The sequence below is a fragment of the Rhinopithecus bieti genome, unplaced genomic scaffold, assembly GCF_001698545.2.
Source record: "Rhinopithecus bieti isolate Rb0 unplaced genomic scaffold, ASM169854v2 scaffold_9899, whole genome shotgun sequence".
Classification (NCBI taxonomy): domain Eukaryota; kingdom Metazoa; phylum Chordata; class Mammalia; order Primates; family Cercopithecidae; genus Rhinopithecus; species Rhinopithecus bieti.
In genome coordinates this window covers 6,708,765-6,723,695 of record NW_016806979.1, presented here as the reverse complement: position 1 = coordinate 6,723,695, position 14,931 = coordinate 6,708,765, and the positions used below count along the sequence as shown (strand labels likewise).

The 14,931-nt window shown below is 54.1% G+C and overlaps 1 protein-coding gene across 1 annotated transcript in view; it reads left to right on the top strand.

Moving 5' to 3' along the window:
- Nucleotides 1-11,850, top strand: part of COLGALT1 (collagen beta(1-O)galactosyltransferase 1) — a 25,400-nt gene extending 13,550 nt beyond the window's left edge. Inside the window, exons 5-12 of the mRNA XM_017879484.1 lie at nt 417-621; nt 2,531-2,650; nt 5,862-5,938; nt 6,027-6,133; nt 6,628-6,760; nt 8,160-8,287; nt 9,404-9,610; nt 9,875-11,850. Coding sequence (XP_017734973.1) covers nt 417-621; nt 2,531-2,650; nt 5,862-5,938; nt 6,027-6,133; nt 6,628-6,760; nt 8,160-8,287; nt 9,404-9,610; nt 9,875-10,142 — 1,245 coding nt within the window. The 3' untranslated portion in view covers nt 10,143-11,850. The remainder of the gene's footprint in view (nt 1-416; nt 622-2,530; nt 2,651-5,861; nt 5,939-6,026; nt 6,134-6,627; nt 6,761-8,159; nt 8,288-9,403; nt 9,611-9,874) is intronic.
- The last annotated feature ends 3,081 nt before the right edge of the window (nt 11,851-14,931 follow it).

Here is a 14,931-nt window from a genome sequence, read left to right as displayed (position 1 = left end):
GCTCACTGCAAGCTCCGCCTCCCAGGTTCACGCCATTCTCCTGCCTCCGCCTCCCAAGTAGCTGGGACTACAGGCGCCCGCCTCGTCACCCGGCTAGTTTTTTGTATTCTTTAGTAGAGACGGGGTTTCACCGTATTAGCCAGGATGGTCTCGATCTCCTGACCTTGTGATCCGCCCGTCTCGGCCTCCCAAAGTGCTGGGATTACAGGCTTGAGCCACCGCGCCCGGCACAAGGCTCTTTCTTATTGGCCAGGCCTGGCCACAGGTCCCATACTGGGCTTGAATCTGGGGGGACCACAGGCACACAGTGCTGTGCCTGGCTCTCCGTCTGGTCCTGTTCCATGCCACCCGCTATCATGGGCCTCCATCCTCACCTTTCAAGACAGCTATGCAAAACTGTCGCTGTCTCCCCACAGGGCTACTACAAGCGCACACCTGCCTACATCCCCATCCGCAAGCGAGACCGCCGGGGCTGCTTTGCAGTTCCCATGGTGCACTCAACCTTCCTGATCGACCTGCGGAAGGCAGCGTCCAGGAACCTGGCCTTCTACCCACCTCACCCTGACTACACCTGGTCCTTTGACGACATCATCGTCTTCGCCTTCTCCTGCAAGCAGGCAGGTACGTACGTGAGAGGTCTGCCATTGCAGGGGCATCTGGCTGGTTCTTTGGGTTTTGTGCTAAGCCAGTTCAGAGCACACTGAAGATTCACAGAACACAAACAATGCAGTGCAGGGCTGACTTCAGATACAGCTGTATCTAGGTGTTCAGATAATGTCTCCAGGACCCAGTCTCTCTCCAGCCCTGGCTTTACTGGTTAGCTTCATTCCCTAGCTCTTTAAGATCTATTGGTTGGTCAGGCAGAGTGGCTCACGCCTATAATCCCAACAATTTGGGAGGGTGAGGCGAGTGAATCACATGAGGTCAGAAGTTTGAGGCCAGCCTGGTCAACATGGTGAAAACCGTCTCTACTAAAAATACAAAAATTAGCTGGGCGTGGTGGTGAGTGCCTGTAGTCCCAGCTACTCGGGAGGCTGAGGCACAAGAATTGCTTGAACCCAGGAGGCAGTGAACCAAGATCACACCACTACACTCCAGCCTGGGCAACAGAGCGAGACTCTGTCTCAAAAAAAAATAAATACAATAAAATAAAATTAAAAGAGCATCGTTGAGTTTTTTAGTCTAAAAAAGATACACACTCGGCTGGTCTCAGTGGATCACTTGAGGTCAGGATTTCGAGACCAGCCTGGCCAACATGGTGAAAACCCATCTCTACTAAAAAAAATACAGAAATTAGCTGGGCGTGGTGGCAAGTGCCTGTAATCCCAGCTGCTTGGGAGGCTGAGGCAGGAGAATTGCTTGAACCCTGGAGGCGGAGGTTGCAGTGAGCCGAGATGGTGCCACAGAACTCCAGCCTGGGTGACAGAACCAGACTCTGTCTCAAAAAAAAGATAACACACTCATAAAAAAGTTCAAACCATCCAGAAAAGGATAGATGTAGAAGGAAGTAACTTAACTCACATTTTGTCAAACTTTCCTTTTTGTGCCTCAACATGCATTTTTACTGTTTTTTTGTTTGGTTTGTTTTTGAGACAGGGTTTTGCCCTGTTGCCCAAGCTGGAGTGCAGTGGCGCTATCATAGCTCACGGGAGCCTCAATCTGCTGGGCTCAAGTGATCCTCCTGCCACAGCCTCCTGAGTAGCTGGGACCATAGGCAGGTACCACCATTCCCAGCTAATTTTAAAATTATTTGTAGAGCCAGGCGCGGTGGCTCACACCTGTAATCCCAGCACTTTGGGAGGCCAAGGCAGGTGGATCATGAGGTCAGGAGATCGAGACCATCCTGGCTAACACGGTGAAACCCTGTCTCTACAAATACAAAAAATTAGCCAGGCATGGTGGCATGTGCCTGTAGTCCCAGCTACTTAGGAGGCTGAGGCAGGAGAATCACTTGAACCCGGGAGGTGGAGGTTGCAGTGAGCCGACATCATGACATTGCATTCCAGCCTGGACAACAGAGTGAGACTCCATATCAAAAAAAAAAAAAAAAATTATTTGGTCTAGGCACAGTGGCTCACACCTGTAATCCCAGCACTTTGGGAGGCCGAGGTGGGTGGATCACCTGAGGTCAGGAGTTTGAGACTAGCCTGGCCAACATAGTGAAACCCTGTCTCTACTAAAAATACAAAAATTAGCCAGGCATGGTGGCATGGCACAAGCCTGTAGTCCCAGCTATTTGGGAGGCTGAGTCAGGAGAATTGCTTGAATCCAGGAGGTGGAGGTTGCAGTAAGCCAAGAGAGTGCCACTGTACTCCATTCTGGGAGACAGAGTGAGACTCTGTCTAAAAAAAGAAAAAAGAAAGAAATTATTTGTAGAGATGAGGTCTTGCTCTGTTGCCCAGGCTGGTCTCAGATGCCTGATCTGAAGCGATCCTCCTGCCTTGGCCTCCTGAAGCCCAGGGATGGAAGGCATGAGCCACTGGGCCTGGCCTGTTTTTACATGTGTCTGTTGCTTCCCTGCCCACTGCAGAGGTGCAGATGTATGTGTGCAACAAGGAGGAGTACGGCTTCCTGCCAGTACCGCTGCGCGCCCACAGCACCCTCCAGGATGAGGCTGAGAGCTTCATGCACGTGCAGCTGGAGGTCATGGGTGAGTCTGCCTGCACACCGCCCTGGGAGGGGCTAGGTTGCCTACCTTTCACTGATGTCTCGAATCTGTCCTGTGAGCACTGAGTGCCAGGCAGATGCCAGTCCCTGTAGGGGGTGCTGAGTGCAAGGGCACATGTGAACGAGGTAGAGAGTTGTCCCTGCTCTTACAGAGTGCTGGTTTGCAGGCAGCTGTACACAGCGGGCTCGGGGTTGTCGGGTGGGCTTCCTGGAGGAGGTGGCATTAAGGGGCAGGCTGAGTAGGAGTTCACCAGAAAGGGGATTGCAGCGGGAGGTGGTAGCGTGGGCAAAGACCGAGAGGCTGGAAGGGACGTGAACCTAGGGAACCGGCAAGGTCAGTGGGCCCCTGGGGCTGGTATCCAGGGCCAGGGTAGATGGCCTCAGAGACCAGGCTGAGGAAGGGACCTTCCCCCTGACAGGAGCTACGGAGGATGTGAGAACTGAGAGGACAGCAAGTTTTCACTAAAGAACTGCATGTATAGGCTGGACGTGGTGACTCACACCTGTAATTCCAGCACTTTGGGAGGCCAAAGTGAGAGGATTGCTTGAGCTTAGGAGTTCAAGATCAGCCTGGGCAACATAGTGAGACCCCATCTCTCTATAAAAAATTTTTGGCCGGGTGCAGTGGCTCATGCCTGTAATCCCAGCACTTTGGGAGGACGAGATGGGCGGATCACAAGGTCAAAAGATGGAGACCATCCTGACCAACATGGTGAAATCCCGTCTTTACTAAAAATACAAAAAAAAATTAGCTGGGCGTGGTGGCGGATGCCTATAGTCCCAGCTACTCGGGAGGCTGAGGCAGGAGAATCACTTGATCCCAGAAGATGGAGGTTGCAGTGAGCCGAGATCGTGCCACTGCACTCCAGCCTGGCAACAGAGTGAAACTCCGTCTCAAAAAAAAAAGAAAAGAAAATTTTTTTGAATTAGTCCGATATGGTGGCACATGCTTGTATTCCTAGCTACTCAGGAGGCTGAGGTGGGAGAATCCTTTGAGCCCAGGAGCTGCAGGCTGCAGTGAGCCATAATCTTGCCACTGCACCGCAGCCTGGGCAATAGAGTAAGTCTCTGTCTTCAAAAATAATGATAATAATAAATAATAATCCCAGCTCTTCAGGAGGCCAAGGCGGGCGGATCCCTGGAACCCAGTAGTTTGAGAACAGCATGGGCAACATGTTGAAACCCTGTCTTTACCAAAAAAAAAAAAAAAAAAAAAATAGCTAGGTGTGATGGCGCACACCTGTGGTCCCAGCTACTCGGTAGGCTGAGGCAAGAGGATCCCTTGAGCCCAAGAGGTCAAAGCTGCAGTGAGCCATGATTGCACCACTGCACTCCAGCCTGGGCAGCAGAGCCAGACCCTGTATCAATAAATAAATAAATAAAAATTTTTAAAAATCCATAAGCTATGAAACCAGCAGCTGTCCCTCTACAACCGGAGGAGCACGCAGGGCTGCGCTGTAATTGCGGTTGCCTTGGGATGGTGCTACCATCTCAGCCATTTCTAATATGGGCCTCGCCCTGCTCTGGGTTCAGAAAGCCCTGCCAACGCCACTGCCATTCCCACCACTGCGTAGATGGAGACTGGGTGGGAGGGGTGAGGCCTCTGCCCCCGGGCTCCGTTTCCCCAGCCTTACCGATTTCTGAACGAGTCTATCTGCGGCTCCCCCTGGTGGCTCAAGATGGAATAGCACCCTGTCCTTTGTGTTTGGGGCAGACTTTGTTTTTTCTTTTGAGACGGTGTCTCACTTTGTCACCCAGGCTGCAGTGTCACCATCATAGCTCAGTGCAGCCTTGAACTCCTGGGCAATCCTTCCACCTCAGCCTCCCAAGCCATATGGATTAGGGCCCACCCTAATGACTTCATTTTAACTCGACCTCTGTTCACAACCCTGTGTCCAAATAGGATCATACCCTGGGGTACTGGTGGTTGGCACTGGGGAGACATAATTCACCCCATGACATAGTACGTGATCTCATGACATCTCTTCGTGAAACCTCTCAGGGGCTTATTGACCCATTTTATAGTTTAGGAAAGCTGAGGCCCAGGCCAGTCAAGAATACACAGCATGCCATCATTTCTTGGTTCATTCTACAAGCAATTACTGAGTGTCTGCTGTGTGCCAAGTCCCTGTGTTGGGCACTAGGGGCCCAGTGTTAGCAGACATACCTGGTATCCTTCCCAAGGGGCTCACAACAGACAGGCACAGGGCCAGGGGTTTAGGGCAGCAAGGATGGGGGCTTTGGTGGTGCAAGTCCAGGTGCTGTTGGGGCCCAGAGGAGGCCTAGCTCAGCCTAGGGAGGTGGGAGTGGGGAGGGTGACCCCCATGCCCAGGGCATCATAGCTGAAAAGTAAGGATACAGAGCAGGGAAGGGAAGGGTATTTCAAGCAGGGACCAAGCATGTGCAAAGGGCCTGAGGTAGGAATGGGGATTCTTTGCGTTGGCAGGGGCTTAGAGGTGCAGCCCCACCTCTAAAGGTGAAGCTGGAGCATGGGGCGTGGCCGGGGCTTAGAGGCGGGACTGTGGGCGTGGTGAAGCTAGAGCCTGGGGCATGGCCTGGGCTTAGAGGCGGGGCTGGGGGCAGAGTGAAGCTGGAGCTTGGGGCGTGGCCAGGGCTGAGAGTCGGGGCTGGGGCAGGGTGAAGCTAGGGCCTGCGGTATGGCCAGGACTTAGAAGCGGGGTTGGGGGTCGGAGCGAAGCTGTTGCATGGTCAGGGTTTAAAGGTGGAGCTGGGTGGGGGTGCATGGTGAAGCTGGAGCCTGGGGCGTGGCCAGAGCTTAGAGGTGGGGCTGGGGAGGGGCAGGGTGAAGTTGGAGCCTGGGGCAAGGCCAGGGTTTAGAGACAAGGCCCGGGGGAGGTTGAGTGGTGAGGCTGGGGCCTGGGGCGTGGCCAGGGCAGAGTAGCGGGGCTGGGGGCGGGGTGAACGTGGAACTTGGGGTGTGGCCAGGGCTGAGAGGCAGGACTGGGGGCGGGGTGAAGCTGGGGCCTGGGGTGTGGCCAGGGCTTTGGGCTGCTGTGCAGGGTTCCAATGACATGGGAGGGGCTCCTGGAGAGCAGCACTGATGTGGGCGGAGCCAGGTCGACTTTGTGGGCCTAGCTAGTCTGACTGGGAGCCATGGAGCCGGTGGGGAAAGCCTGTTGAGAAAGGTAGGAGGCCCCTCACCCCAGCGACTCCTCAACGTCTGTGCCCCACAGTGAAGCACCCGCCAGCGGAGCCCTCCCGCTTCATCTCGGCTCCCACCAAGACACCAGACAAGATGGGCTTTGACGAGGTGGGCTGGGCCTTCCCTGGAGGGGGGGTGGGGGTGGAGGGCCCTTGCATGCAGGGGCTGATCTGTCTGGGGGCTCTCCGGGCTGCAGGTCTTCATGATCAACCTGAGGCGGCGGCAGGACCGGCGGGAGCGCATGCTGCGGGCGCTGCAGGCACAGGAGATCGAGTGCCGGCTGGTAGAGGCCGTGGACGGCAAGTGAGTCCGAGGCCTGGGGGTAGGGGAGCGGGTCCACACGTGGATGTGGGTGTAGACCTCGCTGGTAGACGGCAAGTGATTCAGATGGGGGCGGGCGTGGTGTCCAAACAGGTGTAGACCACATCAGTGGGCGTCATGGAGGGCAAGTGAATGGGACCCGGGGGAAGGGGCAGATCCTCACAGTTGTAGACCATGGAAGGCAAGTGAGTCCTGACCCAGGGGAATGGGTAGGTTTGCATGCTGCCAGTGTAGACCGTGCTGGTGGGGACTATGGAGGGGTAAGTCAGTCAGACCCCAGGAGAGGAGGAGAGCAGGTTTGCCCATGAGTGTATACCATGTGCAGGCGAGTGAGACCCCATGTGTCTGGGAGGGGTGCCAGTGCTACAAGAGGGGCACCAGCTGCTCAACGCCGCAGGGGGTGGTGGAATGGCTGGGGATGGCAGAATGGCAGGCAAGGTGAGCCTTCTTCGTGACCCTCTCCTCCTCCCCTCCAGAGCCATGAACACCAGCCAGGTGGAGGCGCTGGGGATCCAGATGCTGCCCGGCTACCGGGACCCCTACCACGGCCGGCCCCTCACCAAGGGTGAGCTGGGCTGCTTCCTGAGCCACTACAACATCTGGAAGGAGGTGTGTTCTGAGCGATGGGCAGGGCCAGAGTTATGAGTCTAGATCACCTCTGAGATTTGGAGCGGGAAGGGGTTGAAGGAGTTCCCCAAAGCCCTGGCCAGGCATCCAGCCTCAGCCATGGGACCCATGGCGTCTCTTTAGTGAATGATGCGGCACACCAGCTGTATCAACCCCAGGTGTGTCTGCCATCCTTCCATTGCGCAGATGTGGAAACTGAGGCTGGGGGGAGGGGTAAGCCCTTTTGAGCGGCAGGTAGTGTCTGGGGCCTGGGACCTGTAAACAAATCCTCGTTACTCCCAGCCTGGTCTCTGTGCTTGACGTTTAGTAATAGAAGTCATGGCCACAGAGCCACTTTAAACCAGCACCTGCCCAGTGCCAGGGGCACCCCACCAGCCCAGGCATCCTCAGCCACCCTCAGAGGGAGAGGCTGTGATTGGAGGAGGGTGTCTGATTGGTCTTCGAACTTGGGGCCATCAGGGCCAGGAATGGTGGCACACACCTGTGGTCCTGACTACTCAGAAGGCTAAAGGGGGAGGGTGACTTGAGCCCAGGAGTTAAGGCTGCATTCAGCCAAGATTGTGCCACTGCACTCTAGCCTGGACAACAGAGCAAAACTGTGTCTCAGAAAAAAAGAGAAAAATGGCTGGGCGTGGTGGCTCGTGCCTGTAGTCTGAGCACTTTGGGAGGCCGAGGCAGGTGGATCACCTGAGGTCAGGAGTTCAAGACCAGCCTGGCCAACATGGTGAAACCTCGACTCTGCTAAAAATACTAAAATTAGCTGAGTGTGGTGGTGGGCTCCTGTAATCCCACTACTTGGGAGGCTGAGGTGGGAGAATCACTTGAACCCAGGAGGCGGAGGTTGCAGTGAGCTGAGATCATGCCATTGCACTCCAGCCTGGGCGACAAGAGTGACACTGCGTCTCAAAAAAAGAAAAATAAAAGCCGGGCGTAGTGGCACATGCCTGTAATCCCAGCTACTCAGGAGGCTGAGGCAGGAGAATTACTTGAACCCAGGAGGCGGAGGTTGCAGTCGAGATTGAGCCACTGCACTCCAGCCTGGGCAACAGAACAAGAATCCGTCTCAAAAAAGAGGGAAAAAAAAGAAAGAAAAAAACTTGTTATCATCAAACATGAAGCCAAATGGGGGCATGCGGCTGCAAGGCGGGAGGTGCATGAGGCGTGGACATTTGAGGGGCTGGGAGGCCTTCCTCTTCGGAGATCCATCATGGGTGACAGAAGGCAGAGGTTTGGATGTCCAGATGTCCCTGGAGCTAGGAGAGGCGGGGAGATGCACTGTCTTCTCTCCTAGTCTTTCAGAGCTTCTCAAAGCAGAGCTCTGTGCTTTAGGGTCAGGCCTGGCCTTGGCCTCCCTGCGACCTGGCGGGGCTTCCTCTCTCAGGTGGTGGACCGGGGACTGCAGAAATCGCTTGTGTTTGAGGATGACCTGCGTTTTGAGATCTTCTTCAAGAGACGCCTGATGAACCTCATGCGGGATGTGGAGCGGGAGGGCCTGGACTGGGACCTCATGTGAGTGGGGATCTGAGGGTGGGTTGAAGCTGGGGCCTGGGGCAAGGCCAGGACTTAGAGGTGGGGTTGGAGACAGGGTGAAGCTGGGGCCTGGGGACGGGTCATGGCTTAGAGGTGGGGCTTGAGGGTGGCGTGGAGCTGGAACCTAGGTACATGACCAGGGCTTAGAGGTGGGGCTGCGAGGCGGAGTGGAACTGGATCCTAGGGGTGTGGCCAGAGCGCTGAAGCTGAGCCTAGAGCCGTATGTCTGGGTGTGGTCAGGATGGTAGGCGTGGGGCGTGGCCAACTCTTGGAAATGTAGCAGGAGGATTCACGTGATCCCTGGGCCTGAGAGCACTGTCAGGGCTGTAGACTATATAGGGAAGGGCCTTAGAAGGATTACCCAGAACTCAAGGTACCTGGCCAGCAGCCTGCAGGCTTGGTCAGGGCTTAGAGATTTGACTGAGGCCTGTGGAAGTGGGTGTGGCTAAAATTTGACCGGGCAGCCTGTGGGCGAGGCTGAAGAGCATGGGGGTGTGGTTATGGAGGGCGTGGTCAGAGCTGGAGGTGTAGCCGAAGAGTGTGGGGCGTGGCCAGGGCGCCTGGGTCTTAGACAAGCCCTGGGATGGGAGTACCACCACCACGTTTCCAGCACTGGAGCCGTTCTTCTCTCCTATAGGTGGCCTGGTTTGTCCTCTCCTTTCCTCCATCTTTCTTTCCCTTCCAAGTGCAGTGCCCTAATCCACATTCTGGGAACACTGCCCCGTGTGAATAGTAACTGCACCCCTCCATTCCTGACTGCTCCCCACATCAGGGCATCTCACCCACCTCCACCCCCACTGCCCTCTGAACTCAGAGCAGCTTCAGCCTCAGAGAACGTCTGCGTGATCCTGCTCTCCCCAGCTCCAAAGCCTCCACGGCTCCCTCACACCCTTTGGAAAAACTCTAATTCCCATGACCCCCATGACCCCCAGACCCCTGGGCTCCTGCATTCGCTCCATCCAGTCACAGCGCTCCGCAAACATGCTGAGCGCGCTCCCATCCCAGGGCCTGGCGGGGTAACTAGATCCCTGGTTTTCTGGGCAAGCTCCCTCTGGAGGGCGGGAGGAGAGTGACAGGCCCCTTCCTGCACCCCAGCTACGTGGGCCGAAAGCGGATGCAGGTGGAGCACCCTGAGAAGGCTGTGCCTCGCGTGAGGAACCTGGTGGAGGCCGACTACTCCTACTGGACCTTGGCCTACGTGATCTCCCTGCAAGGCGCCCGCAAGCTGCTGGCTGCTGAGCCGCTCTCCAAGATGCTGCCTGTGGACGAGTTCCTGCCCGTCATGTTCGACAAGCACCCAGTGTGAGAGGGGCAGGCGGCTGCTGGGCTGGGGTCTCACAGTGGGTCTGTCCTGGGAGGGTGGGGACGTGAGACTCACAGACTCCGAGGAGATGTCTCTTCTTCTGCCTACTTCTCCCTCCATTCGCCAGATCTGTCTCCATTTGTATCCCCTGCACACTTACGTCTTAATCTATCCCCACTGACTTCTTCACCTCCAGTTTTTCCTCCAGCTGTCCCCTCCCCTGAAGCCATTGCTGCCCCTCACTCCCCTCCTCCTCCCCGCAGGTCCGAGTACAAGGCCCACTTCTCCCTCCGCAACCTGCATGCCTTCTCCGTGGAGCCGCTGCTCATCTACCCTACACACTACACAGGAGACGATGGCTATGTGAGTGACACTGAGACCTCAGTGGTATGGAACAACGAGCACGTCAAGACCGACTGGGACCGCGCCAAGTCCCAGAAGATGCGGGAGCAGCAGGCACTGAGCCGTGAGGCCAAGAACTCAGACGTGCTGCAGTCCCCACTGGACAGTGCTGCCCGGGATGAACTCTGAGGGGTGGCAGCCAGAAAGCCAAAGCAGCCATCGCTGGCCCAGGATCCAGGTGCTTACTGAGGACATCAGGGCCACCTCTGGACCCCTTGGCAGGCCACAGAGGGCTCTCGTGTGGGGTGGTGTCCAGCCAGCTCTTGCTAAGCAATCACGTGCACGCAGGCAGCATTAATGGAGTGCCTACTGCATGCCAGCAACAGGGCTTGGCCCTGGGGAACTGGGAGGAACCAAGCCCTCTTCATCTGTTCATGTGCCCAACACTTATTAAGTACCTGCTGTATCCCAGGTTCCCATGTTATGGCAGTGAATGAGGGATAATTATTCCCTCCATCAGCGATTGATTCAGTCATCAAGCAGTTACTGATCAGAGTAAGAATCAGGCACTACTGATACACATTCATTTTTAAAATTTATTCAAGGATTTCTTGAGTGCCTACTGTGTATTGGGTGCCATTCTAGGCTCTGGGATTTTTTTTTTTTTTTTTTTTTTTAAAGAGCAGAGTCTCACTCTGTCACCCAGGCTGGAGTGCGGTGGCGTGATGTTGGCTCGCTGCAGCCTATGCCTCCCAGGTTCCAGCAATTCTTGTTTCTCAGCCTCCCAAGTAGCTGGGACTACAGGTGTGCGCCATCACTTCTGGCTAATTTTTGTATTTTTGGTAGAGACGGGGTTTCACCATGTTGGCCAGACTGGTCTCGAACTCCTGACCTCAAGTGATCCACCCGCCTCGGCCACCCAAAGTGCTGGGATTACAGGCATGATTCACTGCGCCCAGCCCAGGCTCTGGGAATATTGAGATAAATAAGATGCTTCTATCCATTTATTCAAGCACATATTGATTACCTACTGTGTGCCTGGCACTCGTGTCACAAAGATAAGTTCTTGATTCGGTACACTTAGCACCTGCTGTGTGCAGCGAGCTGAGCTGTGGGATGGGAATGGGAGTGAACAAGGTACTTTTCACGTTTTTCCTTTTTCCCCTCACTGCTAGATGGTGTGGGACCTTCTCTTTAGTTGGCTTCTTTTCCACACACCTCAAGAGCACTGACTGTGTGCTGGGCACTAGTGATACAAAAGAGGATGACAGTTGTTCAATCTGCATTTTGCACTGTGCCAAGTGCTAGGGCACAGAGATGAACAAGAGGGGTTCCTTCACTTCATGCCACAAGCATTACTGAGCACCTGTGTGCCAGGCCTCACAGACTCCCAGTTGGGTTGAAGGATGGTTGACTGAGTTTGATTCTTCCTGTGCCCATGGTCATCTGAGCTGTGTGCAGACAACATGCCCCGACCACCCAAGAGGGAGGGCAGTTCTTCCCCCACCAGGGGCAACCACAGGTCCTGGTGGCCCCACACCACATGTCAGCCCCCCTGGAGGGGGCGCCAGTTGGAGACGGGGACTGGGTGTCCCTGGCCCAACCCCGGTCCCCTGTGCTTTACCTCCCTGCCCTTGTGTCTCAGGTGTGGTCCCTGCCTGCTTGATGAAGTTGCTGTGTTCAAGCCTTTGGTGGGATCATGTGTTTGGGGGCTTTTTGGGGGCCCAGCTGCACTGGGGCACCGCCTGTGGCCTGGGCAGGACATTTCCCAGCAAGGGCCGGAGGAGTTGCCATGCCTTCAGCCTGAATCGAATGTCAGAACCAGCCAGCGGTGCTTCACCCTCTTGGGGATAACTTGCTTATTTTTTTAATAAATGTTCCTGGTTGGTTTTCACAGAAGTCTGTGGGGTTTTGCTTGGCACCAAAACACTGCCCACATTCCCCACCCCTGACTGCCCAACAAGATTTGGGAGGAAACCAGGGCAGGTGCAGTAGGGAAGCTGTCTAGTGGGGCCTGGCATGGTGGCTCGTGCCTGTAATCCCGGCACTTTGGGAGGCCAAGGTGGGCAGATCACTTGAGGTCAGGAATTCAAGACCAGCTTGGCCAACATGGTGAAACCCCCTCTCTACTAGAAGTACAAAAATTAGCCTAGTGTAGTGGGGGGTGCCTGTAATCCTAGCTACTTGGGAGGCTGAGGCAGGAGAATCGCTTGAACCCGGGAGGTGGAGGTTGCAGTGAGCTGAGATCTTGCCACTGCACTCCAACCTGGGCAACAGAATGAGACCCCATCTCAAAAAAAAGGATTAGGCTAGGTGAAGTGGCTTGCTCCTATAATCCCAATGCTTTGGGAGGCTGAGGAGGCGAGAGGATTGCTTGAGGTCAGGAGCTCAAGACCAGCTTGGGCAACAGGGTGAGACCCTCGTCTCTACAAAAAAATTGAGAAATTAATTGGACATGGTAGGGCACACCTGTAATCTGGCTACTCATACTCAGGAGGCTGAAACAGGAGTATCTCTTGAGTCTAGGAGGTTGAGGCTGCAGTGAGCCATGATCACACCACTGCACTCCAGCCTGGGCAACAGAGCAAGACCCTGTTTCTATAAAACAAACAAAACCAGAAAACTTCCCTGAAATAGCCCAGGGACAGGTGGCCAACTTCATTCTATCTTGGACCAACCACAGGATCGTCGCAGATGACTTCAGATGAGGAGAGGGGCTGTCATTTTTTGGGTCCCCCGAAACAGACCCCAAGATGAGGATTGAAGGGCACTTACGTTATCAGTGACCCCAGGAACTTGCCATGGGCCAGTAGGGAAGTGAGACAAGAAGGGAAAGAGCAGTCCCAACCCAGGGAGAGAGGGCTGGGCGTTGCAACATGCCCAATCGCATTTGGATTTTCTGGGTCAAATGCTTATAAATCCTCAGGATTGTTACATCCTGAGGGTATGCAAGAATATACCCGAGACTTTTATAAACTAATACAGGCCAGGTACCGTGGCTCACACCTGTAATCCCAGCACTTTGGGAGGCCGAGGCTGGCGGATCACGAGGTCAGGAGTTCGAGACCAGCCTGACCATTTTGGTGAACCCCCCCCCCCCCGTCTCTGCTAAAAATGTAAAAAAATTAGCCAGGCATGGTGGTGAGCGCCTGTAGTCCTGGCTACTCAGAGGCTGAGGCAGAAGAATCACTTGAACCTGGGAGGTGGAGGTTGCAGTGAGCCAAGATCGCGCCACTGCACTCCAGCCTGGGCAACAGAGCAACACCCTGTCTCAAAAAACAAAACACAACAACAACAAAAAAACCTAACACAGATGGTGTGCAATCAGTGTGGAAAAAATCAGAACCTACAGCTAAGCAAACTGACAAAGCAAGAAGTAAATCCCCATTTTTTTTTTTTTTTTTTGAGACGGAGTCTCGCTCTGTTGCCTGGACTGGAGTGCAGTGGCCGGATCTCAGCTCACTGCAAGCTCCGCCTCCCGGGTTCACGCCATTCTCCTGCCTCAGCCTCCCGAGTAGCTGGGACTACAGGCACCCGCCACCTCGCCCGGCTAGTTTTTTGTATTTTTTAGTAGAGACGGGGTTTCACCGTGTTAGCCAGGATGGTCTCGATCTCCTGACCTCGTGATCCGCCCGTCTCGGCCTCCCAAAGTGGTGGGATTACAGGCTTGAGCCACCGCGCCCGGCCCACAACTAACATTTTCAAAAACTTTCCAGCCTTCCTCATTTGCATGGTATAAATATAGATGCATTGAAAAAAAAGGTGGTCCATGTTACAGAAACTGCTGCAACCTGCCTTTTTATTTTTTATGGAACGCATTTTTATTTCCTAAGCATGGGATCAAACTGTACCTAATTTTAAAAAACAACTTTTATTTTTAAATTTAACAACTATTGTGGACATCCTTTCCAAAATGGGGTTAACATCTACCAGCTCTTTTTGTATTGTTATAGAAAATATTCCCTGTTGTTTCCTGCAGTGAATAGCATTATACAATACATCTTTCCTACTGGATTTTTTGTTTTTTTGTGGTTTGTTTGTTTTGTTTTTTGAGACGGAGTCATACTCTGTCACCCAGGCTGGAGTGCAGTGGTGCGATCTTGGCTGACTGCAACCTCTGCCTGCCTGGTTCAAGTGATTCTCCTGCCTCAGCCTCCTGAGTAATGGATTACAGGCGCCTGCCATCACACCTGGCTAATTTTTGTATTTTTAGTAGAGATGAGGTTTCACCATGTTGGCCCGGCTGGTCTTGAACTCATGACCACAAGTGATCCACCTGTGTTGGTTCCCAAAGTGCTGGGATTACAGGCGTTAGCCTCGGCTCCTGGTTTCCTACTGGATTTTAAAATTTCAATTGGGTAAATCGAGACAAGTGGGATTGCTGAGTCAACTGGGATGTGCACTTCAAGTTTCAGTAGAGGCTACCATATTTCTTTTTCTTGTTGAATCCTAGCTATTCATCATCTATTGGCCAGAGTGAATTATCCATGTTTATTAAACGGTCCCTTCTGTGAAACATTTTTTTTTCTTTGAGGCAGCATCTCACGCTGTCACCCAGGCTGGAGTGTAGTGGCATGATCTCGGCTCACTGCAACCTCCACCCCCAACCTGGGTTCAAACAATTCTCCTGCCTCAGCCTCCCCAGTAGCTGGGATTACAGACACCTGCCACAATGCCCGGCTAGTTTTTGTACTTTTAGTAGAAACAGGGTTTCACCATGTTGGCCAGGCTGGTCTCAAACTCCTGACCTCAGGTGTTCCTCCCGCTTCGGCCTCCCAAAGTGCTGGGATTACAGGCATCAGCCACCGCACCCGGCCCCTTCTGTGAAACATTTTTTTCTCATGTTTTGCAGGGAAGTTATTTAACCCCGTGAGTCTTATTTAACCCCGTGAGTCTCAACCAGGGGCAATTTTGTTCTTCTGGGAACATTTGGCAGGATGTTTGTCCCCTAAACATCCTACACAATGCTAACACCATC